The sequence below is a fragment of the Pelobates fuscus genome, chromosome 11 (assembly GCF_036172605.1).
Source record: "Pelobates fuscus isolate aPelFus1 chromosome 11, aPelFus1.pri, whole genome shotgun sequence".
Classification (NCBI taxonomy): Eukaryota; Metazoa; Chordata; class Amphibia; order Anura; family Pelobatidae; genus Pelobates; species Pelobates fuscus.
In genome coordinates, this window is record NC_086327.1 from 40,443,158 (window position 1) to 40,460,625 (window position 17,468).

The 17,468-nt window shown below is 41.8% G+C and overlaps 1 protein-coding gene across 1 annotated transcript in view; it reads right to left on the minus strand.

Annotated features, from left to right (window-relative positions):
• The window catches only part of GYS1 (glycogen synthase 1), a 68,805-nt gene that overhangs the window by 36,517 nt on the left and 14,820 nt on the right, over positions 1–17,468 (minus strand). Inside the window, exon 2 of the mRNA XM_063436699.1 lies at positions 6,362–6,543. Within this exon, the coding sequence (XP_063292769.1) occupies positions 6,362–6,543 (182 nt within the window). The remainder of the gene's footprint in view (positions 1–6,361; positions 6,544–17,468) is intronic.

Consider the following 17,468-nt stretch of genomic DNA (forward strand, 5'->3'; position numbering starts at 1 on the left):
AACGGCTGCAGGGGAAGCAGGAAGGAGTCCCTGCTTCCCCACCAAACAGTCACCAGGAGCTGCACTGCCTCAACAATGAACTCCACAGGTAACTGTGTGATTGTCAGGTGAGTGTGTATGACTGTCTGCCTCTGTGTGTCTGTGTGTATGACTGTCTGCCTCTGTGTGTGTGTATGACTGTCTGCCTCTGTGTGTGTGTGTATGACTGTCTGCCTCTGTGTGTGTGTGTATGACTGTCTGCCTCTGTGTGTGTGTGTATGACTGTCTGCCTCTGTGTGTGTGTGTATGACTGTCTGCCTCTGTATGTCTGTGTGTATGACTGTCTGCCTGTGTGTGTCTCTGTGTGTATGTATGACTGTCTGCCTGTGTGTGTCTGTGTGTATGACTGTCTGCGTGTGTGTGTGTGTGTGTGTGTGTATGACTGTCTGCCTCTGTGTGTATGACTGTGTGTGTGTGTGTGTGTGTGTGTATGTATTACTGTCTGCCTCTGTGTGTGTCTGTGTGTATTACTGTCTGTGTGTGTCTGTGTGTATGACTGACTGTCTGCCTGTGTGTGTCTGTGTGTGTGTGTGTGTGACTGTCTGCCTGTGTGTGTGTGTATGACTGTCTGCTTGTGTGTGTGTGGATGTCTTCCTGTGTGTGTATGGCCGTCTGACTCTGTGTGTGTGTGTGTCACATACAACCAATACACGCATATCACACACTGTTAATATACCCATTACAAATATCACACATAGCATACATATCACACACAGTCATCACACGTACTATTACATACACAGACAACACAAACATAACAGCATACATGGATGACGGGGGGGGGGGGGGACGCTGTGAAGATTTTTCGCACAGGGCGTCTAAATGCCTAAGGCCGGCCCTGCCTGGGACCCAGCACACGCACCGCCCTTTGTCCCGAGGTCTACGACAGCGAGAGCAACGGGACCGGGACCAAGCCCTAGAGACGACCCGACATGAGGCGCCGACCACTCGGCCAGGGACCCACGTGCCCTGCCTACCGTCCCTAAGCACACCAAAGGACTGTCTCTCTGGGACTTGCATATGGCTCTTTAAAAAATAATGTATAACCTTATGTTTTCCCTATCTTCCCCTCCCCTACTATATGTTACTTCTACGATTTTGTGTTTAACCCACACGGACAAAGAGGAAAAGCTAACATTCAGGTGCAACACCCAGGGCTAGAAACCCAGCTAAAACACAACCCCCCCACGACGGGGCATGATATTCTCCCACCGCACATAGCCTTGGGGATAATCCCAAAATATATCGCACACCCCCCGCTGCTCCCTCGGTTAGGAGTTACCAAACAGAACACATATTGTGGGACAAGACACCCTACGATCACTCGTACTTCGCTTATCCCTGGGTGGGACACACGCCTCTAAAACCCACACATGTTTTCACTGAACTACATAACACACTAACATGCAAGTGCAACGAAACCTCACCCACCGACCAGCACAGACAAGCTGCACTCGAACACCTAGATTCTTAGGGCAACACACAAGCTGCCAGGTTCAAGCAAACATGTCAAAAAAAGAAAAAAGGTGCAAGACTCACTTGAACATGCTTACACACTAACCGCGTATTACCCACTCTGTTCTGAACGTTGTAATGTTTATGATGTGCACTGAAAAATAAAGAATAAAAAAAAAACAAAAAAAACGGACATTTGGAATTCTGACGCATAGAACTGTAAGTTCTTCAATCACTATTAACGGTTCACACCACCTGTTTTTTTTTTTTTATTAGTATGCATGTGTGCAGGGGTTGGCATTTCTGGGTGTTCTAGTGATGCAATATTCACCAGATGGCCTTTCTCCCACAATGCTGTATGCGAGTACATGCAGGCTACATTCAAAATAGCTATGCATTCGATACACATAGGACGTGTGGGTTTCTTTTTCCCCTTTCTTAGAAGAAACAAAACACACACACACACACACAAGTGAAAACTATTTGGTGTTAATGGGACAGTTTAATGGCACAAACAGCTAACTCAATTCCTTTTTTTTTTTTTTAAAAGAATGACATAAAAAGACAGATTGGGATCAGTGACCAGGGTCAGATTAAGAGCCCAGTCGGCAGGCGTGGACAATTATGATGGTCCCAACTACAGAATCTTATAGACAGAAGACACTAAAACAGTCATACCTCCCAAGCGTCATGTATCTGATGGAGATGGTCCTGGAGGGAAACTCATAGGATGGAGTTATAAGAAAGCACATACCCTAAGCTAATCTCTCTATAATTTATGCTTTCATCTTTCAAGTACATCCATTCCCCCTAACAGCAGTGTCCAGTGAAGCAGGAAGTCAATGGGTGGGGTAAAAGGGTGTGCCACTGACGTGAATCACGAACCCAGAACTGTCGAAAGGGGCGAACATGCTCGAAAACGGGGCATGTCTGCCCATAGAATTGAAAGTCCAGCCTGGCGTGAATGCATGTCAGGCTGCCTGCAAATCATGCAGGCTAACCAACTAAGGCAATACCATTCAGACAGCACCCTGAGCTTGGCGTAAATGCATTTAATAATACGCTCACTCCACGCTTTCTAAGGACTGTTCCCTAGCACTCACATGTCCACTTGTCTCTTTACCTCCTACCTAGAAGGCAGAAGCTCATGGTATATGGTCTGGGACAGGGAAAATGTGTATGTAGTGAGTGTAGAAGAAAGGTGACATGCCACAGTGTTAGAGAGACCAACGTCAGCATTACCTCAACTAATGTAATTGTCAGCCAGTCCACACAAGTTTTGTACCCATACATCCCTCTTAAGCAAGTGTATGTGAAGAGTAGTTAGGGTTGCCATCTTTCTTGGGAAAAAAATACTGGCCTTCTTAATTTGCATACTTAATTATGTATGCGTGACATCATGTAAATCACAAGGAGTGACATAAGAGAATATTCTGTAAAATCACAAAAAAACAAACAAAAAAAAAACCTTCTTACAGTTTGTTCCCCTTTGTATCAGTGTTTCTATAGATCACAGTGTCTCAGTCCCCAATGTCAACCAGTGTGTGTCCCCATGTCTCTTGTTACTAGAGGACATGGGGACACAGACACCAGAGACACAGTGTCTCAGTTTCTTCATGTTTTCCAGCGTCCCCATGTCTCCCCTAGTGTGTCCCAGAGCCCACTAGTGTCTCTCCCTACCTGAGCTGTAGGTTGTCTCTGCAGGCGGGGAGCCTGTCTGGACTCTCTGTGCTGTGTAGCTGCTCCATTACGGATCAATGATTAGAGAAAGGCAGGCATATGTTGTAGCTTCCTATCCATGCCTCTCTCCACACACAGCGACCTACTGTCCAGCATTGGTATTGAAGAGTAATCTCTGTTTATACTGAAAAAAAATACCGGCATTTGTATTGGCAGCCTCAAATTTTTTTTAACATTTTTTTTTTGAGATTTTGAAACCAATGGGCATGGGCCTGGAGCTGCAATTCCATCAGCCCCTATGTTAATCCGGCCGTCAGTGACAAAGATTAAGTCATATATAACCACAAACCCTAAAAACACAATACTTTAAAACATTGCAAGCAGCCAAGTGTCAGGATTCTACCACTCATGGCAACCCTAATCATTGAGAAACAAAAAGGATTTAAAAGTACAGGTTTTCATTAAAGCACTGGATGTCTTTGGTATGAACTAAGTTGTTAGGTCAGACAGTTCAGTTAAGTCAACGTTTGTTGTTTCTTTATTTTTTTTAATTCACTACAGTGTGAGGTTTCCTAAATAAGTGTTTAGTTCGCAAACCAGTTGCAGACAACTAACTTCTCAGTGGATAAATCCAGACGCTCAGTGCCTGACACAGAATGTAATATAACTAAACGTTAGGTGGTTCAATCACTCGTCGCTTCCATGGACTAATTCATAAAAATATATTTTTAAAAAAAAATGCAATAAATTCTAGCGCAGGGGATGACAAAAACAAAATGTTGGGAGTACAGGGAAAATGGGCTAGGGCTATATATAACTAAAAGAGAGAAACTTATGCAGAATAATTCTATCCTCTCTTTTCTTTGCTAAAAGAAAAATATAATGTTTTTACGGGTGTTGTAGAAATTTTTGTCACTTTGTCTTAGGATGGCAAAGCATCATGGTTGTTGCAGAACTACAACGGCTGGAGATATTCCTTTTGACTATCCTAAGGTTAAATAGAACACTGATCCTACAATATATCCTCTCAAACAACTTTCTCAAATGCCAATAAGCTTTACACAAATCCCTGCTCTCCATGGAAATCAGCAGCCATCTTTGACATGTAATTACTATGTCAATGTTGACCTCTGTCTCTCCTCTACATTTGTTAATGTGTTAGAGATCTGATAGAGGAGATGTATTTGTATTTTACACATACCGTATATTCTTTCTGGTAAGATATGAGTCAATGAGGAACACACTATATTTTTGTCTCATCTTGTAAATGCATTTCTACGACACTTAAACGGCTTGATATATTCATGTTGTAATCACAGCGTGCAGGCTTAAAGATCAATGACCTTCACATGACAGCGATGATCTCTAGCCACAGCTTCCAGACTCCAAAACGGTCACCTTCTCAGCTCACAGCTGTGATTGTAGTGAGAACAGACCCCAAACACTATCTACAAGCTTAAACGCAGGAATGTGCAACCTCATATAAACATAGTCTAGAATTGGAGTACTGACCTTTTAGTCAGGCAGAAACAAAATTCCTGCCTAACACCAGGTCACTCCAGAGGGTCGCTAAATTTAGTGCCCAAACTTGTGACTGAGGGCTTAGACACAAACAGGGAAAGAACTAAGAGAGGAGTTAAAAGAACAAACTAGTAAAGTCATAAGGCATGACACGAGTGTGTTATTTATACAGAATAATTCTGGGAGCAAAGCTCTAAAAGTGGAGCAATCACCATGGAGGCCAACAGAATGTTTTTATTCCTTGTTCTGATTTTAGAACTTTGCTCTTTTTACATAACCTCTAAGGAGTCTGTACCAAGGCAGTAAAATCATTCAGAGCTTTGCAAGACATTAAACTGTCCGTCTCTCTGAGGAGATCAAGTTTGTGGACTTTTACACTCATTTCAAAGTAGAACTAATTTGCAAAACTACCGTAAGACTGTATTGCTGTGCCAAGAATTACATAAGTATCATTGCACATATCTCTCTTACAATAACCATAGGTTAAGACAAGTATTTCTCTTTTAATTATGTCCAGCACAGCTATAATTGTACACACTTCCCCATTAGTAATGTCAACTTCATCATCAAAACGTGAATGCCACTGATTGGCTACGCTTGTGAGCTGATTAGCTCAGCCAATCAATGGCATCCACATTTGATCAAAATTTAATTTCTGTATTACACACAGACTGACAGAGTATTAATATGGGTATGTCAAATTAACTGTGCAGAAGCTACTAAAGGGGGCTCAGGTCCCATCCTCTCCTGTTCTAACCAACCCCCTACCTTATTTTATTTTGCCTAGTTGACTGCCACCCTTCTCCTCTTTCGTACCTCTATTTTATTCCAGAGCTTGGACCAACCCCAGATACCACTAATGTGAAAGTGTTCTTTTCCCCAGTCTTATCCCCTGTTCATGATACTTAATATTACTGTTACACATTTTAATGCAAAACTAAAAGGAATGTGTAATTATTCAGGTCACTCACTTACGGTATTTTAAGTACATTACTGGTTTACTACTTTTACATTATTTTATTCATTTTCATTGCCTGTATTGCTCATACTACAAGATAAATAGACATTTTATATTTGTTGCTTTTTACCTCCCAACAAAGACATATTGAAAACAAATTTGTATGAAAACTGTCATAAGGAAGTAGAACATCCAATAATCCACCGAACAAGGTCCTGGGCCCCTGTTACCTTGGGGACTATCTGCTTGTATCCAATAATTTGTGTCTGAAATGTTGTTCCATAGAACCAGAGGACAGCACACACAGCTATACACTATAAAAACCACAATGGGTTGTAGTAGTTACACTTAGAATGACTCTTTAGTTTTGGTTTGCAGTGTCTGATAATTACAAGTTCAAGATCGATGTAAGATCTTCTTTAGTTGCTACCTTATGAACATGAAGAAATATTGAACATGTGCAGACAATCCTTTTTGAAACAATATAATGGATCTATATGTCATTTGTGGGTGGGAACTTAGATACATGGTTTGTTATACTGCAAGGTGTCAAGTACTTATACTCAGCTTCCTTTACCCAAGCAAATAGAGAGAAGTATTTTTCTATAATTACTAATTTATGTCGTGCATTAGTTGCTGTCTAAGAGGAATAAATGCCAACAAACCATTAAACATGTACACATCACTGAAGAAGTAGCCGTTTCTTACCTTACATCCCTTAGAGTTCATTGAGTCCAGTGTTCTCTTGATAGCCGGATGTGAGGGCTCAACCAGCTCAACCTGAGTACGCACATTGTGCTCAAAATAAGGACCAATCAGGAAGTAGTTATCTCCCCATTCGTCCGTGGTGATCTTTGCTTTTGTCTGGATAACCGTGTAAATACCTCCCACTGGAAATTAGGAATAAATACAGAATGTTATAAACAAGTTTGACATTTCTGGGGTGCAATTTGTGTTACTAGTGTCTGCAATTTGGTAGACCGTTCTAACAAGTAGATTTAATGTTTTCTTAGTCGCGTACACAACATTTCTCAGTTCTATATTTTTGGACAGGGATATTACCTTCTTGTTAAAAGCAAACCTGTTATAAACGGTTAACTTTAACTAATAACATCTCCTTATGTACCAGACCAGTTATATAAATTATCAAAAACCTATTGATTTAGAAGTGAATACCTACTATCCAGCTCTACTGCTACTGCAATAAATCCATGTTTGTGAGTGTTGTGATAATTTATAGATATGTGCATTCATTGCACTCTTCCTTAACCCCTTAAGGACCAAACTTCTGGAATAAAAGGGAATCATGACATGTCACACATGTCATGTGTCCTTAAGGGGTTAAACAAATTAATACAGATTAGAAATAGCGATGTCGTGAACATAAATTTTTCCGTTTGCGAACGGCGAGCGAGAACTTCCGCAAATGTTCGCGAACGGGCGAACTGCCATAGACTTCAATAGGCAGGCGAATTTTAAAACCCACAGGGACTCTTTCTGGCCACAATAGTGACGGAAAAGTTGTTTCAAGGGGACTAACACCTGGACTGTGGCATGCCAGAGGGGGATCCATGGCAAAACTCCCATGGAAAATTACATAGTTGATGCAGAGTCTGGTTTTAATCCATAAAGGGCATAAATCACCTAACATTCCTAAATTGTTTGGAATAACGTGCTTTAAAACATCAGGTATGATGTTGTATCGATCAGGTAGTGTAAGGGTTATGCCCGCTTCACAGTGACAGACCAAACTCCCAGTTTAACGCACCGCAAACAGTCCATTTGCACAACCGCAAACTCCCCATTTGCACAAGTTTGGATACCAAGCTAGCCATGTCCCGTTCCTTGTCCTCACTGATGTCATTGAAGGTCTCTTCCTCCACCCAGCCACGTACAACACCAAGGGTCCCCGAAAGGTGACAACAAGCCCCCTGTATTTTTTTTTTATTTTTTTTTAAATGTACACTACTGTTATGTGCACTGGTGTGACACTGTGCCCTGGCAGGCCCTGAAACGCACACGTGTGAAGGAAACTGACTGCTATTATATTACAGTCAAAAAAGGTTGTTTTTTTTTTTTTAAATGCAAGCTATTGTGACACCAGATATGAGTGATGGCACTGGGCAAGTGGGCACAGTATACACTGTGAGCCTGACACACACACTGGCAGGCAGGCAACTGCAATTAGATTACACAGAAGAAAAAAAAAAGAAAAAAAGCAGACTGATGTTCTAGCCCTAAAAAGGGCTTTTTGGGGTGCTGTCCTTACTGCAGAGATCAGATGAGTCCTTCAGGACTGTAGTGGACACTGAATACACTAGCCTAGCCATCGATTTCCCTATTAAATCAGCAGCAACTACACCATCCCTCCTCTCACTAAGAATGCAGCTTCCGGGGGGCGGGGCCTAGCTGTCATGGAGGAAAGACGCAGTTCGTGTGAGCTCCCTCAATATCTCACTTTAAGCAGCTATCAACAAGTGAATTTCACCCCAGAAGGGGATGACCCAGCAATGTTGCTCCTACATGACCGACCCGACATGCTTAATAGCGGTCAGCAACTCGACAGAGTCTACTTACCTCCGTGTGGCCTGGTGCTCACCGGGCGGGAGAGGCGGCAGATCTCCCGATCTTGGGATGCCCAGGAGCAGCTACTTCCCGGCAGGAGCTCCGTTACCCCCCCCCCCCTCGGACCGGTAGGGGTTATCCCAGTCCACCCCTGAGAGGCTGTCTGGAGCTAATGGACGCACAGAGCACATACTCATCTGCGACTCTCCCAATATGGCGGCAGCCGCGTGTCTTCCTAGTACCAGCAAAGCATGGCAGGATATTGAGTCTAAGCTGGACAGACTCTTTAATCAATTTTGGAAGCAAATAACAAGCAGGAAGCCCCAACAAGCTCCACCAGAGCCCCAACAAGCTCCACCACAGCTAAGCGAAGCAGTCCCCATTAAAATCCACCAACGCAAAAGGCGTCGAAGATGGGACCAGATGCACAAACAGAAATGCAGAGCCTGCCCCACGTCAAGCACTCGCCTCCACCTTAAGCTACCACAATCCCGCACCGGACGTGAAGCACCACTGGGACAGATCCGACCATCCGACCATCCGACAAAACAAGCTTCCACCACCTCAAGCCGCGAACCCGGCACTCAGCCAGAGACTTGCCTTTGTTGTTCCAGGTATCAGGGACTCCCAGGGTCTGCACCTGGCGCCCAGAAGGGATCGGATGAGCACAAGCAGTAAACAGCAGCCGCAGCCTGCCAAGCATGTCCCACTATAGCCGATCCTCCACACCATGCCTTTGATCACATGAACTGCTCTCTGCACATTAACTAATAGTAAAGTAGCAAGCGTTTAAACATGTCATTATTTCCCCTCCTAAAGAGTTTATTGTCGTAGTTCCTTACATGCCTTTACCTTAATCGTTCATGTATTATGTTATTCACTAGTCTCATCTCATGGGGCGACACACTTGATTTATAACTAGTGGTGGAGCTGCTGATATAAATACACAGTTGATAACGTGCAAGCTTCACCCTAAACATGACAGCCATCTTTCACAACAATGTACTGCTATATACTCATACCCTCAGTGCAACTAGCCATGATATATGCACGTTCAGCCTAGCATGCTCAAATATAACACACTTCTGTCTAAAAAAAAAAAAAAAAAATTATATATAAAAAAAAAAGAATGCAGCTTCAGAATTAATCTAAATTGTATGCTGTCTAGGAGATGGGAGGGTCTAGGAGGGAGGGTCTGCTGCTGATTGGCTGGAATGTGTCTGCTGACTGTGAGGTACAGGGTCAAAGTTTACTCAATGATGACGAATAGGGGCGGACCGAACATCGCATATGTTCGCCATCCGCGAACAAGCTATGTTCGCCACGAACTATTCGCCAGCGAACCGTTCGGGACATCACTAATTAGAAACCATTGCAGTTTATTTTTAAACTTAAGTATCAGTTAAAAAAAAAAAAAAAACTGAAAGGGTTTCTATGCAGGACAAATCTATTTGTTCAATGAAGAGTGCAACAAATGTACGACGTCTAATAATTTAACACCCACTCTTGGTAAAATAACCACTACATCTTATAAATGCATTGGCTAAATCATGCTTAAATAGTAAATTGAAGCCTGGAGCTTCCTTCAAGAATGGTTCACAACCTTTGACTGGTCGGGTTGCGAAAAGAGGAATTGGAAAGTACTAGACAGAATATATGTCTTGCTTAATAAATTTAAGTACATCTCAATTTATACAAAATACACCCCTGGAAAAAGGGAAAAGAAGATAAGAAGTCATAAACACACAGATTCAGAGCGGCTTCAAAGGTTTTGATATTGATACTTTAGAGAGAGTTCAGAGAGCAGGTACTAAACTGGTTAATGGATTGCAGGATAAAACTTACAAGAAAAGGTTAAAGGATCTCTTAACATGTATAGCTTGGAGGAAAGAAGAGACAGGGGGGATATGATAGAAACATTTAAATACATAAAGGGAATCAACACAGTAAAGGAGGAGACCATATTTAAAAGAAGAAAAACTACCACAACAAGAGGACATAGTCTTAAATTAGAGGGGCAAAGGTTTTAATAATATCATGAAGTATTACTCTACTGAGATGGTAGTGGATGCATGGAATAGCCTTCCCGCTGAAGTGATAGAGGTTAACACAGTGAAGGAGTTTAAGCATGCGCGGGATAGGCATAAGGCTATCCTAACTATAAGATAAGGCCAGGGACTAATGAAAGTATTTAGAAAATTGGGCAGACTAGATGGGCCGAATGGTTGTTATCTGCCGTCACATTCTATGTTAAAGCGGATTAAATGCATCTATCTAAACCTACGAGATAATACTTTTGTTGCTGACTTAATCACCTATAATAATATAATCTAATATTCAGAGTGCTACATTATCCTAGGAAGCCAGCTGCTGTTAATCTTCCACTGCCCCTCTTGAAAACATGCAGTTCCTGTCTCTTAGGATAGTAGTATACTGCCAGAACTTTGCTCAGCAAAACTCTCACAAGTACACAGGATATAAGAATGCAAGACCCAACACTACTTGTGCCAGTACATTTAAAGGCAAAAACATTTGTCAGAGAGATAATGTCATCATAGTAAGTCTTTTAGTGTGACTGCTATAATAAAATGCATTATTCTGCTAGACAAGCATGGTTGCTAGTGTCACTTTAAAATATTTCCAGATTTTGAAATGATTGTGATATTGTGATGGTCACTTCTTCAAACGTGTCCTCCCCCATTTTATACGATACCATTTCAAAACTCCTCTAACCACAGACCACTTTTGTATCTTTTTTCTCTGACGAGTCTGAACACAAAGAAACCTTCACAGTATATTCGCAGCAAATTAACTAACCTATTCTTGCCTCTATATTGTAGAAGACAATAGTACTTAATTGTTGCTGCTTCTTACATTTGCAAATAAATAAGGGCCTTCAAAAATACACCAACACTGCTGATGTCATTGTACTAAATCCACTTTTAAAAGCAGATCTCCACACTTACGAATTCAAAAGTCATAAGTCCTTACGAATTCATAAGGCATCAGACTAATTTTTCTCCAAAGAGACAGCCCTGTCCAAGCTAAGATCATAGTAAGCATGAACCCACCAGGAGCATCATGGTGTAATAATTTTGCCCACATAAAGTTACTTTGAAAGGCTAGTCTACCATTTTCCTACATTTAAAAAAAAAGACAATGTTGTCAGTTAAACTCTAAATATGAGCCACATTTATATTGTGCAGATGTGGACATTCTACATTAGCAATAATCGAGGAGTAGGCCAGACATTGGCCAAAATGTTAAAAAGGGAAATGGTTTAACCCAGAAATTGGGGAAAGACCTACAGACTAATAGCACCATAACTACAATGGAATATAGTTAAATGTATCCTTTCAAACCCTCTTCAGTTTGGCTTCCAACCCCTCCACTCTACTGAGACTGCTCTTATTAAAGTCACTAATGACCTAATCACAACTCAATCCAAAAAGGGAAATACTCCATACTAATTCTTCTTGACCTCTCTGCTGCCTTTGACACTGTTGACCATGTTCTCCTTCTCCAAACACTTTAATCACTCGGTTTCTGTGACTCTGTCCAATCTCTCCCAACGCTCATTTAGGGTCTCCTTTTCTAATGATACCTCCTCCCTTCATCCTGTCTCTGTTGGCGTCACCCAAGGCTCTGTACTTGATCCCCATCTATTTTATCTTTATACTGCCTCTCTTGGCAAACTTATTATTTTATTTGGATTCCAATACCCCCTGTACGCTGATGACACTCAGATATACCTCTCCTCCCCGGACCTCTCCTCTGCTGTCCTGCAACGTGTCACTGCTTGCCTTTCGTCCATCTCTGACTGGATGTCCTCCCGATTTTTGAAACTTTGAAGCCTCTCTAAAACTGAACTCCTTGTCTTTCCTCCTCCCAATACTGATCCTCCTCCTTTGCTTTCCCTTCAAGTTAGTTAGTGGTACCCACATCAGTCCATCCTTGCAAGCCCGCTGTCTTGGCCTTATACTTTATTCTGGCCTCAAATTTGAGCCTCACATCCAGTCGGTTACCAAATTCTGTAGATTCCAAGTTTAAAACATAGCCCACATCCGCCCCTTTCTTACGCAAGATGCTACCAAGAAGCTTGTCCATGCTCTAGTAATCTCTCACATGGATTATTGTAGCTGTATCCGAATAGGTTTCCCACAAATCGTATTGTCGCGCTACAATCTGTAATGAATGCTGCAGCTAGACAAATTTTCCTCTCTTGTCGCTCCTCTCACACCTCTCCCCTCTGTCAGTCCTTACATTGGCTTCCTGTATTCTAAAGGAGTTAATTCAACGTACTAATTCACACCTATAAAGCACTGACACAGAACTTTAGCCCCTCCTATATCTCTTCACTGATCCGCAGGTATGCCCCTTCTCGGTCTCTCCGCTCTGCCTTCTCCTGTCCACTGCCTGCATCCGTACGGCCAACTCACGCTTGCAGGACTTCTCACGGGTGGCTCCTTTCCTTTGGAATAGCCTGCCTATGACCATCAAGCTCTCCCCTAGTCTTCAATCATTTAAGAAGTGCCTCAAAACCCATCTCTTTAGGAAAGCTTATGGCCTCCCAGAGTAACCTCTACCTTACATACCTGTCCTTTGCTCTCTCCTAAAGGGCAGCACTCTATTTTCTCCTCCAGCTCTGCTTCACTCCACCTTGTTTGATTGCTACCTCCTGTCCGGTTGTGTTTACGCCCCACCTCCTATAGACTGTAAGCTCGTTTGAGCAGGGCCCTCTTCAACCTATTGTTCCTGTAAGTTTTTGTTATTGCCTCATTTATTGTTCAATCTCCCCCTCTGATAATTTTGTAAAATGTTACGGAATATGCTGGCGCTATATAAATACCAGTAATAATAAGAAAAATAAATCCTTAAAATTGCCTAACTTACCCGATTTAATCTATATTTTGCCTGTCTTCACAAAAAATATGTCTGAAATATCATTTCATAGATGTCAGCTTTTACAAACATGACAAAAATAGATGACAAAAATAGTAGCGGCGCACTCAGACTACAAAAAATACAACAAAAAGAAGGCTTCTAAATTGCCTATCTAAGAATAAATATGGGGATTTAGTTCCACCATATGGCCATATGATAAGCCCACAACTGCTTTCAAAGTACATGTTGGTGGGTCCTACACTAAAATGTGGGGGACAAATTAAATAGTACTAGTGTTAAAGATAAAGTGTTATTATTAAATCCTTGTAAGAGCAAAGTGAGTATACAAAAATAAAGTGATGAAAGCAATTAAAAACCAGTGTTAAAACTAAACAACTAAAGTGTTAGTGCCAGAATAGAGAAAATAATAAAAGTGACCTGACTATTGAAAACTCCTCCTATATACACACGCACACACACCTGTGGCCACCTCTAAAAGGGCCTCTGAAGCTGGGGGGGCCTGGGCGGGGTGCTTAACACCAAAGGAATCTGGTCTGAATTCCAAATATACTGTGTACAGAGAAAGGATTGGGGGCACACCCAAGACCTGCATTTTGCATGAGAGTTTGGTCACTGCGGCAGCACCGTTCATGCAAAATGCAGGTCTTGGGTGTGCCCCCAATCCTTTCTCTGTACACAGCTTTTTCAAACATGACCTACTTTACCCAGTCTCCTAATTTTTGGATGTCAACTACTGGTGGTTAGTTACCCCCATTCTAGGATTGAAGAGCGCTGCTGAATATGTTGGAGCTATATAGCTGAATAATAATATTATATTATTATTAACAATAATAAATAATAATAATAATAATAATAATAATAATAATAATAATAATAATAATAATAATAATAATAATAATTAATACACTGACATAACTAAAATGACTCTAGTCTTTACTCATTCTCCTGGAACTTTCGTGCAAACACAGTTGATGTCTTTAACCCCTTAAGGACACATGATATGTGTGTCATGATTCCCCTTTATTCCAGAAGTTTGGTCCTTAAGGGGATAATCTTGTTGCATCTGCCATTGTTCCAAGTTAATGAAACACTATAGGGTCAAGAATGCAAACGTGTATTCCTGACTCTATAGGGTTAAAAACATTATTTTAGGTCCCTAGCCCCTCTCCCCCCCCCCCCCCCCCCTCTAAATAAGTAGTTTACTACCTTTATTCCAGCGCTATACGAGTCCGCTTGTGTTGGCTCTGTCCCCGATCAGTCTTCTTGGCTGAGATCATCAGAATTGACAAGCTCAGACAATCCAACGCTTTCCCATACATAAGGAGGCAGGGAAGAGCCAAACGCAGCCCTGGTCAATCAGCATCTCCTCATAGATGAATTGCCTCAATTTCAGTGTTTCCGTGCAGAGCGTGGAGACAGGAAGCACCCCTAGTAGCCATCTGATGAGCAGCCACTGGAGGTGTCCCTAGGTTGTAATATAAACACGGTCTTTTCTCTAAAAAGGCAATGTTTACGTGAAAATGCCTGCATGGACGGACTATACCTACCAGAACAACTACATTAAGCTGTAGTTGTCTGGTGACTATAGCATCCCTCTAAATGACACATTGTGGCCCTATATTTAACAGTCTTGCTCCTTGGTCATTTCCTCCTCTTCCACACTTTGATGAAAAACCACACGGTACAGTTTCTCTATTCACAAACAAAAACACCAAATCTTTCTCAGCATCTAAGCGAGAGGTTTGTTCACAAACTATACATATAATTTTACATATTTATTGTTTGACTTTCTCTATTATATTGCTAGTTGGATATGATACCGGAGAAACTGACGGAAGCCAAGCACAGAGAGATGGACACAGGTTTCTTCAGGAAGGAAGAGATTCTTTATTGGATCACCGATCGGGACTCAGAGGGACTAGCGTCACCAAAATACAGCAAAGTCTGAGTACTGAATACATAGAGTACATTCCTTATATAGCACTGTAGCTCCTCCCACAATTAACTACACCCACACATACCCTTAACCTATTTAATAAATAGAGTCTAAACTCATCCATCCGGTCTAACCACGTGGCTCATCTGATACAAAGGAGAGGGACGCGTAATTCCAGTTCTTACATTCCTGCACCTGGTCAGTACAGTGATAACAGTATCTTAGCTACGTGTAATTAACTAACTGATACTACAAACACATATACATACATATGCCTTGTGGCAATCTTAGCCTGCTAAACTTGTATTTTACTGGAATTACATCACATTCCCCCCTTTGATGCCTCTGATATTTCACAATTACTTGAGGCATCACTTAACCTTGGTTTGCATATACCTCAGGTTACCATGAACCAGACCAGACTTATCTTATGATGTGAATCTTTTAACACTCATCTTCCTGCATTGGTTCTCCCTGATTTAAAGCCTCATATTTATATATGGCCATTATCTGTGCAGCAGCCTTCCTCTCTGCTATACTTCCTATCAGGCTTTGCACAGACCTAACTACTAAGGGTATAAGACACGGTAGGAGTAGACACAACAGTAAAATCAGTAGGACTCCACCTACCACTGCCTTAAGCCCTCCAAACCACTCATACCAGCTACCAAACCAACTACTTGGATTGTACCCTTTCCATACCTGAGTAGGCACATGCGCTAGTTTAACCATATGGCTAGTAAGCTCAGCTATTGCTTGCCCTTCGTCATCTATTTGAAGACAGCAATTGCTCAGGTTAAACTTCCCACATACACCTCCCTCTACTGCCAAAAGGTAATCCAAAGCTAATCTATTTTGGTAGACTGCTGTCCTCATCCTGGTGTTATGCTTCGCTAGAAGATTGAGTGCTTGTGAGGTCTCATTAGTAATAATCTCAACCACCGCCTGTAATCTTATAATACGGTTGAGCATATAAATAGGGGTTCTATAACCAAAGGTACCATCTTCTGCCCACGTGGCTGGCCCATAATAATCTATGATACGCTGGGGAGGCCATTCATTATCTTCCCAGGTACCTATCTCTAGGGGTCCCCTTTTCTTCCTATGATTCACATCATACACTTTAACACCTAAAGTCTCACCTGTTTCGATAGGTAACAAGAAGAAGGATGGTTTGAGCATACCCAACACACATGCCCCTTCCCAGTCCTGTGGCAGCTCCGAGTAGGCTTTCTTACCACAGATCCAGTACAAATTTGCTGGGGCTCTCCAACTAGATGTGATGGATAGATCAAACCACACGTCCTTTAAATTGGCGTATCTAGCAAACGGGTTTGATGGTTCTGAGACATTTGAAGCCGACCACCAAGTTGTATTCTTTGTATCATCATCATAAGCTTTTTGCCCTAGACAAGTTAATTCTCCTACAGAAGTATTATACATTATTCCTTTCCTTGCTATGCAAACATAACCTATGATGGAGGTCTTTAATCTCCACTCAGATTTACCTCTAACACTCATATGATAATCGGCTTGTGTAGATATTAGTTGGTCAACTGCCTCAGAACCGGACATTACCTCCTTTGCTTCCCAAGGCCATTGGTCTCCCATGTTAGTACCTCCACACACATAGCAGTTGGTAACATTAAGACTACCGGCAATACTTTCAGCTAGGTCTATGAACAGGTTTTTAGCGCTATGGGGGATTTTATTATCTATACTCATCTCTTCATAAAAGGAATGGTATACTTGATGAGTCTGGGAGGATACCGTATCAGTCTCTATCCCTATAAATAATATTGTCCCAGGATCTAAACCCGTCCCGTATATTTGAAACCCAAATAAATTTCCATACTTATCTAAGAACTTGTCGGGGTTATTAATAAGTATATGGACTGGGTTGCATTCCATAGACTTACAATATGGGCTAGTCGGCAACTTAGTCACTATCATGTCTTTATCTACTGTCTGTCCCCAAGTCGCCCACCCCACACAAGACCAATATGGACAAAAGTTATAGTCTTTATTTGGGCATCTAGGACTCACATATTTATTTTTACTACTGGGACAAATATATTTATCATTAGACCCATACGTCCTCTCCCATCTAAGATCCCCACATACATTCCACGGTTTTCTACCACTTGATATCGCCTTACATGCATCAAATAGCAGAACACCCGAAGAATGTACGGATTCTAACACCGTCTTATTAATTAGGGTCCCCTGAGGATCTCCATTCCTGAGAGTCAACCAAATTGTACGAGGTTGATACTCTGGACTGAAGCACTTAGGTTCTCCTACTCCTAAATGGCACACACTATAGTCTATATTTAGGTATCTACATTTTGATACCTCTCCTTTACACTCGTACTGTGAATGCCAAATTAGGGTTTGGGAAATATGGTT